At 40.6% G+C, this 16,311-nt stretch overlaps 2 protein-coding genes across 5 annotated transcripts; one reads left to right on the plus strand and one right to left on the minus strand.

The window, feature by feature from the left end:
- The first annotated feature begins 720 nt into the window (after positions 1 to 720).
- On the plus strand, positions 721 to 1,377 carry LOC149109068 (uncharacterized). Its single transcript, XM_089294586.1, has one exon. It carries the CDS (start codon positions 721 to 723, stop codon positions 1,375 to 1,377), a length of 657 nt encoding a protein of 218 aa, XP_089150712.1.
- Positions 1,378 to 3,898: 2,521 nt separating this feature from the next.
- On the minus strand, positions 3,899 to 9,771 carry LOC149109069 (carbohydrate sulfotransferase 11-like). 4 transcript variants are annotated; one of them, XM_089294197.1, is made up of 3 exons: positions 9,738 to 9,771; positions 6,223 to 6,293; positions 3,899 to 5,938 (listed from the first exon to the last, which is right to left on the minus strand). In XM_089294197.1, exon 3 carries the CDS (start codon positions 5,906 to 5,908, stop codon positions 5,111 to 5,113), a length of 798 nt encoding a protein of 265 aa, XP_089150323.1. In that variant the 5' UTR covers positions 5,909 to 5,938; positions 6,223 to 6,293; positions 9,738 to 9,771; the 3' UTR covers positions 3,899 to 5,110. The 4 variants fall into 4 exon arrangements, with proteins under 4 accessions (XP_089150323.1, XP_089150321.1, XP_089150322.1 ...); XM_089294195.1 differs by lacking the exon at positions 9,738 to 9,771 and adding an exon at positions 8,602 to 9,343; XM_089294196.1 differs by lacking the exon at positions 9,738 to 9,771 and adding an exon at positions 6,714 to 7,712.
- Positions 9,772 to 16,311: the final 6,540 nt, after the last annotated feature.

The raw sequence follows: 16,311 nt of genomic DNA on the forward strand, positions 1-16,311 counted from the left end.
GAGCTCTATGTTACTGCCTCGGGAATCAGTGACCCTATACAAAAAGAGCGCTACTACTTTACTTAGCTGGGCCCAAAGTCCGAGATGGTTTCCACAATTCGTTTCCTGCCGAAGCACGAGGCGAAGCGAAAGATTACAAAAAAGCTTTGGACTGGCTCTCGGAACACTTCAAGCTCAAAAAGAACGCTCTGATGGCCCGACAGACATTTAGCGGCTACTCCATTGGCTGGTGTGAAACCATCAACAATTTTATTACTCGCCTGCAGAAACTAGTAGAACAGTGTGACTACGAGGGCGAAAGGGACAATCAGGTGAAAGATCGCGCCATTTCCTTCCTGAATGACAAAAATCTCAATTGCAAGTCAAAGTTGTACCGTGAGGAAACACTGACTCTCAGCAAACTCCTGGAAATCGTCAGTCAGTACTGACAAAGCAGCGCTTATTCCTATCCCCGAAAGCCAAATAAACAGCTTGTCCAGTGATCCAAAACAAGGGGAGAAATGTTGGCGATGCGTTAAAGTGGTCACTTCGCGAAAGATTGCCGTCGCTTACGTGACCACAAGTGCGGAAAGTGCGGCAAAATGGGTCATTTTGAAGGAAATCCAAAGGAACAACGTGATGTACACAACGTGACCGGAGACACGAGTGCAGAGAACCGTGTAAGCATGCAATGATGATTTTTACGTGTTCAACGCCGAGAGCACTGATGGACAGAACACTATGAAACTCATGATTGAAAATAAGCTTGTAGACGTTGTTATTGACTCTGGTGCTAGTTGTAATTTAATTTCAGAGGAAATGTTTCATTTTGTAACGGGGGATAATGCTGGCTTGTTGGAGTGTAATAAGAGGGTTTATGCTTATGCTTCTGTGGAACCACTCCAGCTTAAGGGGAGGTATGGTTTTAATGAGCAAGTACCACAGACCCACAAATCCCTGTATACTGAGTTTAATGTAATGTGCGGTATGGCAGCGACGCTTCTAGGCCGTGAAGCCTCCGAGTTGCTGGGCGTAAGGGTCGGCGTGTCCATTAACAGATGTGATGTTAAATCTGATGACATAGAAAACCTTGCAAACCAAATTTACAGAAAGGCCCTACTAAAGACCAAATTCTCAAAAGTATTTCAAGGTTTTGGCAAGTTCAAAGGGTATCAGCTAAAACTCCACATTGATGAGAATGTTCAACCAGTCGCTCAGCCAGTACGCAGAATTCCCTTTAGTAGAAGAGCTAAAGTCACTGAGAAACTAGAAGAATTGCTCAAACCTGATGTCATCGGAAAGGTGGAGGGACCAAAAAGGTGGGTGAATCCCTTAGTTGTAGTTGAAAAGCCTAATGGTGACATCAGAATATGTCTCGACATGAGGCAAGCAATTTAGGCCATTGTACGGGAGAAACACCCAGTAGAGACACTTCAAGAGGTCTCCTATGCCAACGTTTTCTTTAAGCTAGTTCTAAATATGGCCTTCCACCAAATTAAGTTACATCCAGACTCTAGCGACATTATAACATTTGCTGCACCTGATGGTTTATGCAGGTATAAGCGCTTACTCTTTGGCGTGAACTTGGCCACGGAAAAATTCTAACAAATCGTGCGGCAAGTAATTAAAGGCTGCCAAGGTGCATACAACCTCCATGATGACCTGCGAGTCCTTGAGGCAGACGACAAAGAACACGATGAGAACTTAGACAGGGTCATGCGCAAGCTGGAGGAATGTGGCCTCACCCTGAACTATGATAAGTGTGGCATTGGTTTTAGTAGCATGGTTTACATGGGTAATGTACTATCTGGTGAAAGACTGAAAGTCTCCAGTGAGCGAGGGAAAGCTATAGTTGAAGCATCAACGCCCCAGAACCAGTCTGAAGTAAGAAGTTTCCTCGGGTCAGTTCAATATGGTGCGAAGTTCATCCCAAACTTTGCAACCATATCAAGTCCATTGTGGGACCTAACCAGCAAAGATACTAAGTGCCAGTGGGGTGCAAAGAGAGCAAAGCCTTTCAAGAAATTAAAGACCTGCTAACTAGAGCACCAGTGATGGTCTACCGCAGACAAGGTGGCACAACACGGCTCACAAATGATGCCTCTCTTGTTGGAGTTGGAGCGATCCTGGAGCAAAACAAGAAGACCTGACCTACAGGCCAATATATTACGCTAGCCGAAAGCTCAGCAAAGTTGAAGCAAGATACTCCCAATCTCAAAGAGAAACTCTAGCTGTCAGATGGGCTTGCGAGAAGTTTTACCTGTACCTATACGGAATTAAATTCGAGATCCGCACTGACCACAAGCCGCCAGTCACAGTACTCAGTGCAAAGTCCAAACCTCCATCTGCCCGGATAGAAAGGTGGCTCCTGTACTTGCAGCAATTCCAATACACGTTGACACACGTACCAGGCAAAGATAATGCTGCTGACGTCCTTAGCCGCCTACCCGTTGGCTCAACTCAAGATGAGGACACCCGACAAATTAAAGATTTTGCATACAGCGTGGCAAGTGCAGCGGTGCCAGCCGCTTTACTGCCGAAGAAAGTCGAGACTGCCACAGCAGATGATCCAACTAGTACGCAAAGCTGTGACGACCGGTGACCGGAGCCAGTTGTCAGGCACCATCTACAAAGCGGTTAAAGGAGAACTGTGGGTAGAAGGACAAGTAGTGATGAGAGGAACTCGTATTGTGATGCCTCAGCCTTTGGAAACAAACCATCATGTTGGCACACGAAGGTCGTCAGGGTATGGTCCGTACTAAAGTCAGGTTGCGAGAGAAAGTGTGGTGGCCGCAAATGGACAAACAGGTGGAGGATGCCATACGTTCGTGCCATCCCTATCAGCTTGTAGGTCCAAGAGCAAAACCAGAACCTGTGAGATCAAGCAGTTTGCCTGATGGACCCTGGCAAGAGATCTCGGTTGATCTTCATGAGATCTCAAATGGTGAACACCTCTTGGTGGTTGTCGACTATTACTCTCGTTGGCTAGAGGCCATTCCCCTGAAGAAGACGAATGCCCAACACGTGATAAAGAGTATGGAAGCTATTTACAAAACACATGGACTACCAGAAACTCTTCGCAGTCACAATGGACCACCATTCGCGTCAAAGGAATTTGAGGGCATCCTTGAATACTTGGGGATAAGCCACAAGAAGGGCGTACTCTATGAGCCTCAGAGCAACGGATAAGTGGAACGTGGCAATGAAACAATCCTGAAGATAGCGCCAATTGCTCGCCTTGAAGGGAAAGATTGGAGAATAGCACTTCAGAACTTTCTCTTCCAGTATAGAGTTACCCCACATACTGTTCTTGGAGTGTCGCCTGCAGAACTATTGATAGGGAGGACACTGCGCGGCAAGCTTCCTCGAGTTGAATTCTCCAAAGACTGTACAACGGACGCATATTGGCGACAGCTGTTGAGAGAGAGAGACAATCGTGCAAAATTCCGCCAAAAGGAATATCCAGACAGAACACGGGCAGCTAAACACAGCAATACTGAGGAGGGTGACAAAGTGCTATTAAATCAGATACGTGAAAACAAGCTCTCACCTAACTGTGAGCCAGAATCCTACATTGTCACTCGCAAACATGAAAATGCTGTCATCTTACAAAACACAAATGGGAACAATAAGATGCGCAACATTGCTCACACGAAAAGGTTTGTTGATCCTGAAACTGTTGACAAAGGGGAAAGAGATCCGCAGCCACACCTACCCGAGCGGCCAGTGCAGCCCGAACAGGATCACCCGAGTACCAGCCCCAGTCAACCAACAGCAGATACACGGAAAGCTCCATCTGGCCCCTTGCCTTCAGTTGCTTCGCGCCCTCGATCTGCGAGCCAGGCAAGCACCCGCCTGAATGCAAGATTATGCATGCGCGTAGTTTAAATTATTCAGAAGAAAATAAGAGAATCTGAACTTTCTTTCAAACACTTTATTAGTCACTTTAAGTTTGTTATCACTACCTTTATAGATATATTTGTTTGTTTTTGTAATAACTTAGGGGAGATGTAGTGTCCCGTATGCTCAGCATGTGGTCTCTATTGTCAAATGATTAAAACATGTTTTTATAAACCGAGTTGTATAGTACGTATATTAGGACGAACACACCACACAAGTCAAGTGGGAAACGCCAAACATCTTTCTAACATTTAACAAATGGGAATTTCAACTCTCTTGAATGCTTGTTCAAACTTAAATACCTTGGTAACTAATGAAATTGTTAACCTTTCTTTATTCGTCGCCCAATTTATGGCCACACTAAACTTATGCCCAGCACTGAAACATTTTCGATTTAAACTGTTTAGGTAGAGTTTTAGGCCAAGAAACAAGCCGGCAAAACAGACCGACCAAAAAGCATAAATATTTAGACATCGAAAACATAAAATATTGAAACCTACTGTATAACTTTAAACCGAATTAATAACTGTTATATTTAAATTCTCAATCAAAACAAAGTATCATATTTACTGACTATTATAATGAATAAATACTCGGGTACACTCCCTTAATAAGTTCATCACTCCAGGTGACTCACTCTCATGATAACCCGCGTGCATGATTACAAACCACTGAATCTGAGGAGAACATTTTGTTGATAGTTTTTCCATCTTATTGTGAAAGCCAATTTAAAGTCAATCTGCACTTATACAAAAGGTTAACAATCAAGACTCTTCTTATTTTTCTCATTACTTTTTGAAAATTTAGCAAGGATTTTTCTTGCTCTCTCCTGTAGATAAGGGGTCCGTTTCCATATAGTGTAGTCAAATTCTAACTTCTCTCTGAGACAAGGAAAAAAAATTAAAAGAAACTACTCTTCCACCATTTTACAGCAATGTGATCTCTTTTGCTTTATACTCCCAAGTTTATACCCCCAAGCCTCCAAGCAGCCAAGTCCGAATTGTTCGCAGTAAAATTGGCGTTTAGGTATCGGATTGTATTTTCTATTATTCCTAACAGCTCCCAGTCTTAGTTCACACTGTGATAACAATCGGAAACGTGACATTTTCTGTTTTGCTACTGAATACATCGTTTAGCTCGTGTTCCAAAAGCACTATTACACATTGTCGGAACATTGACTATATTTTCTTGTAGTATTTTCAAGCTAGCCCTAAAAAAATAACGCCTGCAATTACTGGCTATCAGTTGAATTCAAAAGTGCTCCCAATTTGCCTGGAAAAGAATAACCAAACAGTTCATAGTCACTTTCATAAATCTTTGCCATTTGAAAAATTCTTTGTTTAGGAATTTGAGAATAGTAATGTAATATGTCAGCTGCCGTGTTAGACGAACGAAACGAACGCGAAGAAACGCGGTCGTCAATTCCTGCCTTTTTTATCAAATAATGAGCATCTTCAAAGAGAGTTTCGAAACGACCTATAAAGTCATAGTTTACAGCACAGGGATGACATAGTTTGTCAAATGCTTGCCAGTGTTCATTCCGCATTGGTGTTTCTACCAGATACTTCGTGAATTCCGGAAAAGTCACACCACTGCCTGTCTCAAGGGCCTGCTTTGTTGCATTAGGCCTGCATCGTTTGATGATATCTCTACCATACGCTCGATGAAAATACTTGTTATCTTTCACAAATTTATCCTTGTAAGCGGAAAGCACCCGCTCCATAGGATCCCGGACAAATAGGAACGTAAAAGAGTTCTTAAGCATTTGTTCCACTTCTTGTCGAGGGAATTTGCTGAGACTGTTTTTCAAACTGCCTTTATAAATTTGCTTGTCATCTCTTACCAAGGGTGACAGTTCCTTTTTCCATTGTGAGCTTGAGACTTTGGGTATAAAACAGTAAATAACTTTCCTGCTACGAAACACGTCGAAATGCTGAAGATCCTTCCCAAGTACAGTGTCGGCGTTACGTTTGTGCCTCTTGCAGTAATCTTGGACTCGAGCTTTTCGTTCTTGCAAACGAATTTCCATCCTCAAACTCTGATTGATGCTAGCAGAGTCCTGTTTGTGAAAGATGTAAATTAAAATTATTACAAGAACATTTTTAACCCATCATTAGTTTAAGGTAATTCTGAACTTGAGTTGTAAGGCCTAATGAAGTCTTAATTGTTCGCCATTAATAATTTCAACCATGTTTCGAAACAGCTACCCCTCGTTGTCTAGACTGCATTTGTATGTTTTAATCACACTATTCAGCTACTTTGATTTATCTTTTTTGAAGGTAAGACTGACTAGCAAGCAGTTATATTAATGTCCCAGATGACTCACGGAAAATGCTTTATTACCTGTAGCAGTTCTTTCGTTTCAACCAAAGTCTTATTTTCACTCCAAATTACTTTGACTGTTGGCCTTGATCCTGCCAAATCAAAAGAAAATACTACTCATATTTGATGAAACAAGACTGGAAGCTGTTTCCAAAATTACTCACTGAACTTTCTCCGTCAATGTTTGATCTTTTTATTGTATATTTCTAGTCGCTCAAAAAAGAAAGCTAGCCTTGAGCAGTACAGGACCGAAGGATTCAAGCAGAGCTCGAGAATGCGTCATTGCAAAACATGTATTCCTTAGCAACCGTTTTCGTGGATTTGCACACATGCCTTTCCGTGACTTAGCGCATGTATCGCTATGTAGTTCGCCCCGAGGCTTAAAAGGACCTTCCTTAGAGAGAATCGATTTCTGTCTCAAAACTCCAGCGTGTGGTTGCAAAATTTGCGTTCATTAGTAACAATTTTATATAATTATTTTAACAAGTCTTGGTCGTCCTCGACACGCTCACCTTATTATCGATTACTGCGGCATAATTTGTACTTTATGATCTGATGTATTCATTCCTTTGTTTTTAGAATTGAACCTCTTCATCCGCGACACCTCTCCCTAAATTTAATCATCAAAAAGCTAAAATTTCACCGTCAATCATTGATCAGAGAGCTGTACCTTGAAATGTCAACACTCGTCCTAGGTCGGTAACGCTTTAAAGTAAGATCTTCTTATGTTTTATATAAGCTATGATATGCTCTATAGTAGACCACAGATTAATTTACGCCTCATTAAACTGAGCTCTCAACAGGTAGTTCGATTATCAGAAAATTCCGTGATTGAAAACAATCTATGATCAGGACTGATTCTTGTAAAGAACAGACTGCACTTGCTGCATCGCACAATTGTATTGAAACAGGATGGCCGAAAGAAACGGTAATACTTAGAAGAAAAGTCAAAACTCCATTAAAATCTTCTCCATGGATGAATGCTGATATACTACTACTACTACTACTACTACTAATAATAATAATAATAATAGTAGCTCATCGTTTATGTAGCGCACACATCCATTATTCGCCCCAGGCGATTTACAAAATTATTCTTAGAACCACAATTTCACGTTGAGACAGAAGTAAACATGAGTAAAACTCATGGAAGGGATGCTATAACCAACATGAAAATGCTTGCCAAGGAGATCAGTTATCGTTTGCGAAATGAATCAAGATTCACTGGGTTTTAATAACTTCCCACACGGAAACCTGCAAAATGTTTAGGCCCGGTTTAAACGTCGCATTTTACATGCGCCGAATCAGATACTAATTTTAGTCGACTCGAATGAACAAGTTGAGCTGATTTGATTTAAACGTCGCATTTTTTTTGCGGAATAAAATTGCTGAGCGCGAGCGATAGCGACGTGTTAAGCTCTGGCCAAACGATCGCAACATTTCAGCACAACATATCGCAACATTGTTGGGCGCAACATGTTGCGTGCGTTTGGCCACCCTGTTGCGATGTGTTGCGACATGTTGGGTGTTATTGGCTCAAATTTGAAAATTTGAGCCAACAACACCCAACATGTCGCAACACACCGCAAGACGGTGGCCAAACGCACGAAACATGTTGCGCCCAACAATGTTGCGAACGTTTGGCCGGGGCTTTAATTCCCATTCGAGCAAACAAAATTTATTTAACACAATTTATTTAACATAATTTATGAATTAGATTCGGCACATGTAAAATGCGGCGTTTAAATCAACTGGCGAACTTCAGTCGCATATTCGACTGGATCAGTCAAATATTCGACTGAACTCGCATTTAATTGAAATATGTCGCATTTAAGTTATTTAAACGTCAAATTGTACATGCACTTAATTCGGCAATTCGATTCGGCGCATGTAAAATGCGACGCTTAAACCGGGCCTTAATTACCTGACGGTGGTATGCTCGTGTCAAGCAAAAGCTTCAGTTTAACCCCGAACTGCTTTGAGTGTCAAATCTTTTCATTCCAGTTTCCACGCCACCTTAAAATAAAACTCTGGACCTCCGACAATAATCTCCAGTTTTTTTTGCGCAAAATCCGTGTTGAACGAACGCTGAAATACCGCCCATCAACAAGCGACGAACGTAAGTTAGAGTCCTAGTTGTTCTCAATGGGTTTTAAAAGAAAAAAATAATATATAGATATATATTTAGGGTTCTCTAGGTCGGAATTTCTACCCAACTATTTTATTTTGGCCAACAAGAAGCTAAGTCAGTCATTTTTCTTATCTGAAAACTCTTGAAACGAATAACCCGGCAATTAAATACGATATCTAGTCGAATAGAGAGATTTCACAGTAACTGTACTTCTCGTTTACGTTGTTCGTTCGAAGACTACATTGCGACAATTTCGCGTAGAGTCCTACCTTTTGAAATGCCGTGGTAGAAGAGAAGAAGACATGACACAGTGATAGAGAAAACACCCAAGAGAGCACGAATCTTTCGGTGGACGGCCATTTTTAGTGCGAAGTCATGCTCGCTCGCAGAGCCGCCTATTCAGTTACGTTGTCATGGCAAGAAGAAAACGTAATACTTGAGACACAAGAGTTTGATTGGCTAGAGTCTAGAAGTAAGTTTTTCACCTGACAGATCAATTTTAATATGTTAAAGTTCCAGCATGCCGCCGAGTTCTGAGTTCAAGCAATTAGTGCAGAAATTATTTACTAAAAATCTACTCAAAACACGGTAACTTTTTGACTGACTATTTGAAACATCTCACTTGAATTCATTAATTTTAGTTACACGGGGTTAAATTCTCAAGCAATCTGGGAAAAGTTAATGTCAGCTAAACTTCGTCAAATGCTTCAAGCGTGTGCCGTGTTTGTGTTTTGAACTGACGTGAAACGTCCGGAGATTTAATGAAAATATGGATAACTTCAAATTCAATTTTCTCTCGATGGATCATCTTGAGAGCTCTCGATAAGTTTCTTTTAACTGTATTCATTGTTGACTAGCTGCTGGTGGAACTGAAGAGGTAGCTGCTTGTATTCAAGCCGTAAACTGACGCGATCTCCTAGGCCCCTCCATACTACGACGGAGGAATCTGAAAACGCAGCTTTATTTCTACGGTTAGGCCGTCACGAAAACGGAGCTTTTTGAAAACCCTATTCAAACTGGAGAATTTGAAAAGGCGTTTTGAACCTCATAACAAATAAACTGACATATTTATAGATGAAAGTAACGAGTTAGCTGATGATAATCTTTAAAATCAGCAGTCAATGTTCTTTCAACGAGTGCAAACATGATTCGTTTGATGTCAAGAGTCACTCCTACTCTATGGCTTCTTATTATATGGCTTGTTCTTGTAGCCGATATAACGCGCGCTCTAATTGACAAATTGGCCGTTTTCACACTAGAGACGGATAATCCGTCTAGATGGATTCTCCGTCAGCTACATTTTCCGTCTTGGTATTGTAGGGCATTCGTCTCCCGAAATACCAACAGGCCGATTACGGGCATGTAAACACAAAGCAAAAAGTCATATAATGAACAACTTACTAACCTCGAACGTTCGGTCCTTATGGCAATATTCAAACCTCGACCTTGCCTTATCGACGGCAAGATCTTGGACTGAGATATCTCTCGTAAAGACCTCACTGTCGGTTAATAAGTAGTAAATAATGATATCATGCTCGGTTTAAAACACAATCACGGCACACGCTTGATGCATTTGACGAGGTTCAGTTGACATTAACTTTTCGAGAATGCTTGAGAATTTAACCGCGGGTTAACTAAGATTAATGAATTCAAGTGAGATGTTTCAAATAGTTAGTCAAAACATAGTTAATAGAGGCGACTGGTTATGAAGCCCGGCAAACATCAAAGAAGCAAACAAAGGTTTCAAGTGGTCCACGACCGTGCACAATCTTTTGTTTTGCGCTCAAACACTGTGCACGAATTACGTAACCAAAACGTTTCTATTGGTTAGTTTCTCAGTACGGAATAAACAGCTACATTATTTTGTGCACGGTTAAGGCCAAAAAGGCGAAAAAAACATACAACAAAGAACTTTGTCGGGTTTCATAACCAGTCCGCTCTATTAATTATGGTCAAAAAGTTACAGTTCTTTGAGTAATAATTTCTGCACTAATTGCTCGAACTTAAAACTCGGCAGTATGCAAAAACTTTATCATATTATCAAACTTAGGGTGCGTTTCTTTAACAAAATCCAAGATTCTTAAATCCGAAAGAATCCGAAAACGGATTCTTCAGCGGAATCCTTTGACACACCATGGTCCGAGAGATCTTGGATTGACCTGTTTGGTAAAGAAACGCAAAATCCGTTTTCCGATTCTTTCGGATTTAAGAAACCAATCTTGGATTTTCTTAAAGAAACGCACTATTAGTTTTAGACTCTAGTATGGCAAGCCGTTTGTAGCAAAATTCAATCCTTGCAATATATGTTTAATCCTTTAAATAATGGTTTTATTTAAACATATAAAAAGGCATTCAATCCAATGGCAAATAAAATTTTTGGTTCAATTCAATCTTTTAATTTTCATGATTCAATCCAATACTTGGAATATTGATTCAATCCAATACCTAAAATATTGATTCAATCCAGTACCTGGAATATTGATTCAATCCAATACCTGAAATATTGATTCAATCCAATTCCTCGAATATTGATACAATCCAATATCTCGAATATTGATGCAATCCAATACCTCAAATATTGATGCAATCCAATACCTCGAATATTGATTCAATCCAATACCTCGAATAATGATTCAATCCAATACCTCGAATATTGATGCAATCCACCTCGAATATTGATACAATCTTCCTGGGCCGAGCGCGGCCAACAGGAACAAAGAGTAACTGAGCACTAGAGAGCACTGAAAACATGGCGAGCGAAGGAGAACTAGATTTAGAAGTCGAGTTTCCTAAGTTTCTTGCAGACGTCTTGGATAAAACGGAAATAATTTTTGAGAATTTTGACTCAGAAGTTGCAGAAGCGCACGCCGAAGTTCTTGATCAAACCATTAGTCTGCTTAGGTAAATGAGGCATTGCTACAACCGAGACACTAGGGACAGGGAGAATTTAGATTCCATTACTGTCGCTTTTGTAGATGTGAGTTAACCAATTTTTATGTGACAAACGTATTTGTTTATTAAAAGCTGTGTGTGCTAGCTTTTTGTGGCAAATTGTGCTACCACATTGGTCTTTGGTATTGTGCATATTTCTGCTGTCCAATCATTACTGGCACACTAAACTTTGAACTGTAAACAAAATTTTTGCTGTGCTATATACACAGTCAAACATTTTCCTCACAAAAACTGCTTGTGTAAACCTGGCTTTATGTTATTTTTGAAATAAGAACCTTTACATTTTACAAGACAGCAATCATTGAACATTGGGATGTGTTTTAAGTTTTTCAATGTTGTTGTCTCATGTTTTGCATTATTTAACCCACCTGTGGTACTTCTTTCCTAAAAACGATGTTTTTCTTGATATTCTATGACAAACATTGTACCAATTTGTTGTGAATATTATCGGGTACCCAGGGCTCAAGGCTAACACTACTGCCAACTAGCCACACATTTCAGTTTTGAATAGTAGATTTTGCACTTTCACTAGCCATTGTGACAATTATGATGGAATGGAGTACTGGTCTACTGGATGAAAACAAAATTGAGAATTATCCTGACAAAGTAAAACTGAAGAGAATAGAAACTAATGAAAACAGGGAAACTATGACTGGATTTCATGGAAATAATTGCCTCAATAAGCATATAAATATTTAACTATTAAACGGAGATAAAAGAAAATGGCATGGTAACGCTGATAGAAGTTCATCAGAGCTTGAACATAGGCATATTCAAGAAAAGCAGGATTCGTGTTTGTGAGAGTGAAATTTTCTTAGTGATTATTATTAACATTTTAGATGCAACAAGAAATGTCCAAGATTGACCACTCTTATAAAAAAGTCAGTGAAACTGTGTATTAAAAAAGGCTGGCTGGTGCAAAGTTAGTTTTGGCTAGTGACATGAGACCTGTTAGTAGCCATTACGCCATTGCACCAAGAATTTAGTCTTGTGTTCTGGGTACTTTTGAAAATAAGATAACAAATTAACCTTGCAACATTTTAACGTCTGTTTTGATAAGCACCTGAAAAATCTACAAGGCAGAGTAATGAACGTGGCAGTTATAAAATGCCTTGATTTCTCTTCAGTTTAGTTTTGTTGCTAGACATTAGGCATTCTGTAATTCAAGCAGTTTCTGAGTTTTGTATATCAATGAAAAGAAAGATGGGAAAATAATTTTCTTGATACAGGGTGAGGTTTTCTGTTGTGAATTGAGTTGCAAAAATACTTTAGTGGGGCCATAATCTCCTTTACCCAGCCCACACACATGTAGTATTATGCAATTGTCAGTTGCCCAAGTTTAACTGTCACAAGTTCTAGAGCCTCTTGGAAGATGTCTACTCCCATTTGACTTGATTCTCTTAAGGGATCTAGCCTTTCCAGTACAAATGACTGCACTGAATCATGTTGTCCCAGGTCAATTTCTTCAACTACAACATTGTTATCACTGTCCAATGGAGTTGGACCATCAGGATCATCACCGTAGTATTCAAAATCACATGACTTTCCATTTGAAAGAGGGTTCTCAGGCTGCATCATATGATAAGCCACATTTGGTATAGCAACCTGTTTTTTTTTTCTGCTCTCACACTTTGGTGGTTGAAAGCTTCAGTGAACTGGCAAAGAGCTTGGTTTATCCTTGGTTGAAAACTAAGTTTAAGGTGAAAAGATGCACTGAATTATCAGTGTGCAGGATGCCTGACAATTCCATACTATAAAAAGTGTAAAAGTACAAGTGGGAAGCACAACGGAAAACATTCCTCCACAATCTTTCAGTTAGTTGGTTGTGTTGATGGCCCTGCAGTGAAGCTGCCCCTCTCCTCTCTTCTAACCTGCACCATTGTATCGCACACACCAACGTTTTCAACACCATGATATACTCGTGCTCTCAAAGGCCAAAATTCTCCGTCTCTCTTAACGGCATCCAGAAACAATTCAAGAACTGTTTCTGCTTTATTGTTGGCACTACATTTCAAAAACGTTATTCTCCGAGAAAATCCGTCTATACAGCCGTGAATTAGTATTTTCCATCGGATCAGAGAGTGATGTCCATCCAGATGCCAAAGCGAATTTACGCACCCCATCTCAAGACAGTATTTTGGGGATCTAATTTTGTTAACCTTTCTCTTATTCTTCTCCGTTAAACCCGTAACCCAATGGACTTAAAGAAACCTGCAATGAAGTTATATCCAGTAGCACTCCCGTGGTTAGAAATGTACTCTTGACTGATTTCGGTTCCTTATCAGGTAAGCTGTCGAAACCCCTTATATCTTCTAAGCCATACCGTCTGTCACTCTTCTGTGAATTGTCCGTCTCCAAACTCCAATCATCTCTCTTATCGTTGTCCAGATGAATCCTAGTCCTCAAAGTTTCTCAAGCACCTCAACAGGAATTTTAAGAAATGGTCTTCCATGATTTCCTTTTTTTTCGCTTTCTATCGTAATGGATTCCGCAGAAAAAATTGACGGAGTAATAGCTCTGCGACGCAACACACTGAGCACATCTACAAAAGCGACAGCAATGGAATCTAAATTTTCCTTGTCCCTTGTGTCTCGGTTGTAGCAATGTCTCATTTACCTAAGCAGACTAATGGTTTGATCAAGAACTTCGGCGTGCTCTTCTGCAACTTCTGAGTTAGCCTGCGAACAGGCTCCCGGTTAGTTTTAGAGCGAGCTAGCCGAGTGTAGTATAGAGCGAGCGGGACGAGCCGAGAGCGGTCTGGTGACGAGGGAGTGCACGGGGGAGCCTGTAGACATTCCATTGATGCCGCCGTTCCATGATACCAGCTCCTGGTATCAAGATCTGATTGGTTGAATCGATGACTGTTGACAGCTTTGAGAAGCTTTGAGATAAATATTTGACAGATCTTGACAACTGCATGTAAATTTACATAATTCCTGCCGCGACCGACAAAGATGGCTTCTGCGTGCAATGTACAGTTCACTGACGTGGAATTCGAGGCAGCTTTGAGCAATTCTTTGCAACATTTTCATCACATCTCCGGTTTGAAACATGAGCAGAAGCTATGCCTGGAAACTGTGGCACAGAAGCGCGATGTTTTCGGTATTCTACCTACTGGTTTCGGGAAGAGTCTTATTTTTCAATTGCTGCCGTGTCTACTGAAAGACTTGTGGAAACTACAAAGTGCTTGTGTCTTAGTTGGGACGCCTTTAGTTTCTATAATGAAAGACCAAGTTGAAGAGTTGACACGTCTAGGTCTGAGAGCGTTTGCCATCGGCTTAGGAGACGAAAAACGAGAGAAAGAACTGGTCGCCGGTGGATTTGAACCAAAGTTTCGCACTTATTGTGTAGGCACTCGTCGAAATGAGGAACGGCTCTTACTGCAACGTCAGACAGATCGATCAAGAAGGGCGCTCCATGTGAAGTGCTACCCTCCTGAAAGCTATGCTTCTTGATCTCTTCCAACAAACGAATCAGTAGTTCAGTTTCTCTGGTTTGTTCCGTCCATGACACAACCTTCGCATCAAAATCGTCGCCAAATTTCTCCTGCATGCGAATAGTTGACTTTTGAGACATAGTAATAGCCAAGTGATGACACCTTTGCAATGTCGCCGCTTTCACGCCGCCAAGCAACAACAACAGACCATTTCTGTAGTGAAAGGCGCTTAGCTTCTGGTTGTACTGTTTAAGGCAAATACAGGCAGCAGCACAAAGAGCATTCCTCGTTTCAGGTTTCTCATCAAAGGCATTTGGTCCGCGGAGAATACTTTTTCCGACTGATTTCGGTTTCCCAGACTTACAAACCGCGGCCAGGAAGCAAATTAAATGCGGTAGAATGCTATAAAAAGCCGATATATCAGCGCGGGAAAAACCATCAATTTTGACAGGTATTGCTTACTTGACTGATTTGTTACTTGACTGATTTGTTACAGGCTAATCACCAAGGGGCGGAACGGCGTATCAAAAACAATGTCTACAGGCTCCCCCGCGTCCCACTCGCTTCGCTCGCGGATTCACGCTCCGACTCCCACTCGCTTCGCACACGGAATCACGCTTTCGCTCGCCGAATTTTTTTCCACCCTCGCTGGGAGCCCTTTCGCAGGCTACTTCTGAGTCAAAATTCTCAAAAATTATTTCCGTTTTATCCAAGACGTCTGCAAGAAACTTAGGAAACTCGACTTCTAAATCTAGTTCTCCTTCGCTCGCCATGTTTTCAGTGCTCTCTAGTGCTCAGTTACTCTTTGTTCCTGTTGGCCGCACTCGGCCCAGGAAGATTGTATCAATATTCGAGGTGGATTGCATCAATATTCGAGGTATTGGATTGAATCATTATTCGAGGTATTGGATTGAATCAATATTCGAGGTATTGGATTGCATCAATATTCGAGGTATTGGATTGCATCAATATTCGAGGTATTGGATTGAATCAATATTCGAGGAATTGGATTGAATCAATATTTCAGGTATTGGATTGAATCAATATCCCAGGTACTGGATTGAATCAATATTTCAGGTATTGGATTGAATCAATATTCCAGGTATTGGATTGAATCATGAAAATTAAAAGATTGAATTGAACCAAAAATTTTATTTGCCATTGGATTGAATGCCTTTTTATATGTTTAAATAAAACCATTATTTAAAGGATTAAACATATATTGCAAGGATTGAATTTTGCTACAAACGGCTTGCCATAAAGGAGTGACTCTCGATATCAAACGAATCATGTTTGCACTCGTTGAAGGAATATTGACTGTTGAATTTTCAAGATCATCATTAAGTAACTTGTTACTTTCATCTATAAATATTCCAGTGTATTTGTCATGAGGTTCCAAACGCGTTTTGATCCAGCTTCTTTCTTGGTGAACTCTATTTTCCAATACTCTTCTTCGCCTCTTTTAAGATATCTGCTTACCCCGTTTCTCGGTTCTTAAAAACTTTTCTAGTCGTCAGACGTCAGGATTGCCTGATTTTTGTGATTTTCACAGCTGCTTTTTTAGTTCATTATATTCATACTCCTATTAAGA

This window comes from Orbicella faveolata, unplaced genomic scaffold, assembly GCF_042242905.1.
Source record: "Orbicella faveolata isolate gen_17 unplaced genomic scaffold, um_ofav_v1 contig_25, whole genome shotgun sequence".
Lineage (NCBI taxonomy): Eukaryota > Metazoa > Cnidaria > Anthozoa > Scleractinia > Merulinidae > Orbicella > Orbicella faveolata.

What these genes read in the sequence shown, in the direction of transcription:
- LOC149109068 (XM_089294586.1), top strand. Translation starts at nt 721, where the DNA reads ATGAAACTCATGATTGAAAATAAGCTTGTAGACGTTGTTATTGACTCT.
- LOC149109069 (XM_089294195.1), bottom strand. Translation starts at nt 8,692, where the DNA reads ATGGCCGTCCACCGAAAGATTCGTGCTCTCTTGGGTGTTTTCTCTATC. An exon ending in CTACCACGGCATTTCAAAAG is followed by an intron (nt 6,294 to 8,601) that starts GTAGGACTCTAC and finishes TTGATTTGGCAG; the next exon opens with GATCAAGGCCAACAGTCAAA. An exon ending in AAACGAAAGAACTGCTACAG is followed by an intron (nt 5,939 to 6,222) that starts GTAATAAAGCAT and finishes TTTCACAAACAG; the next exon opens with GACTCTGCTAGCATCAATCA.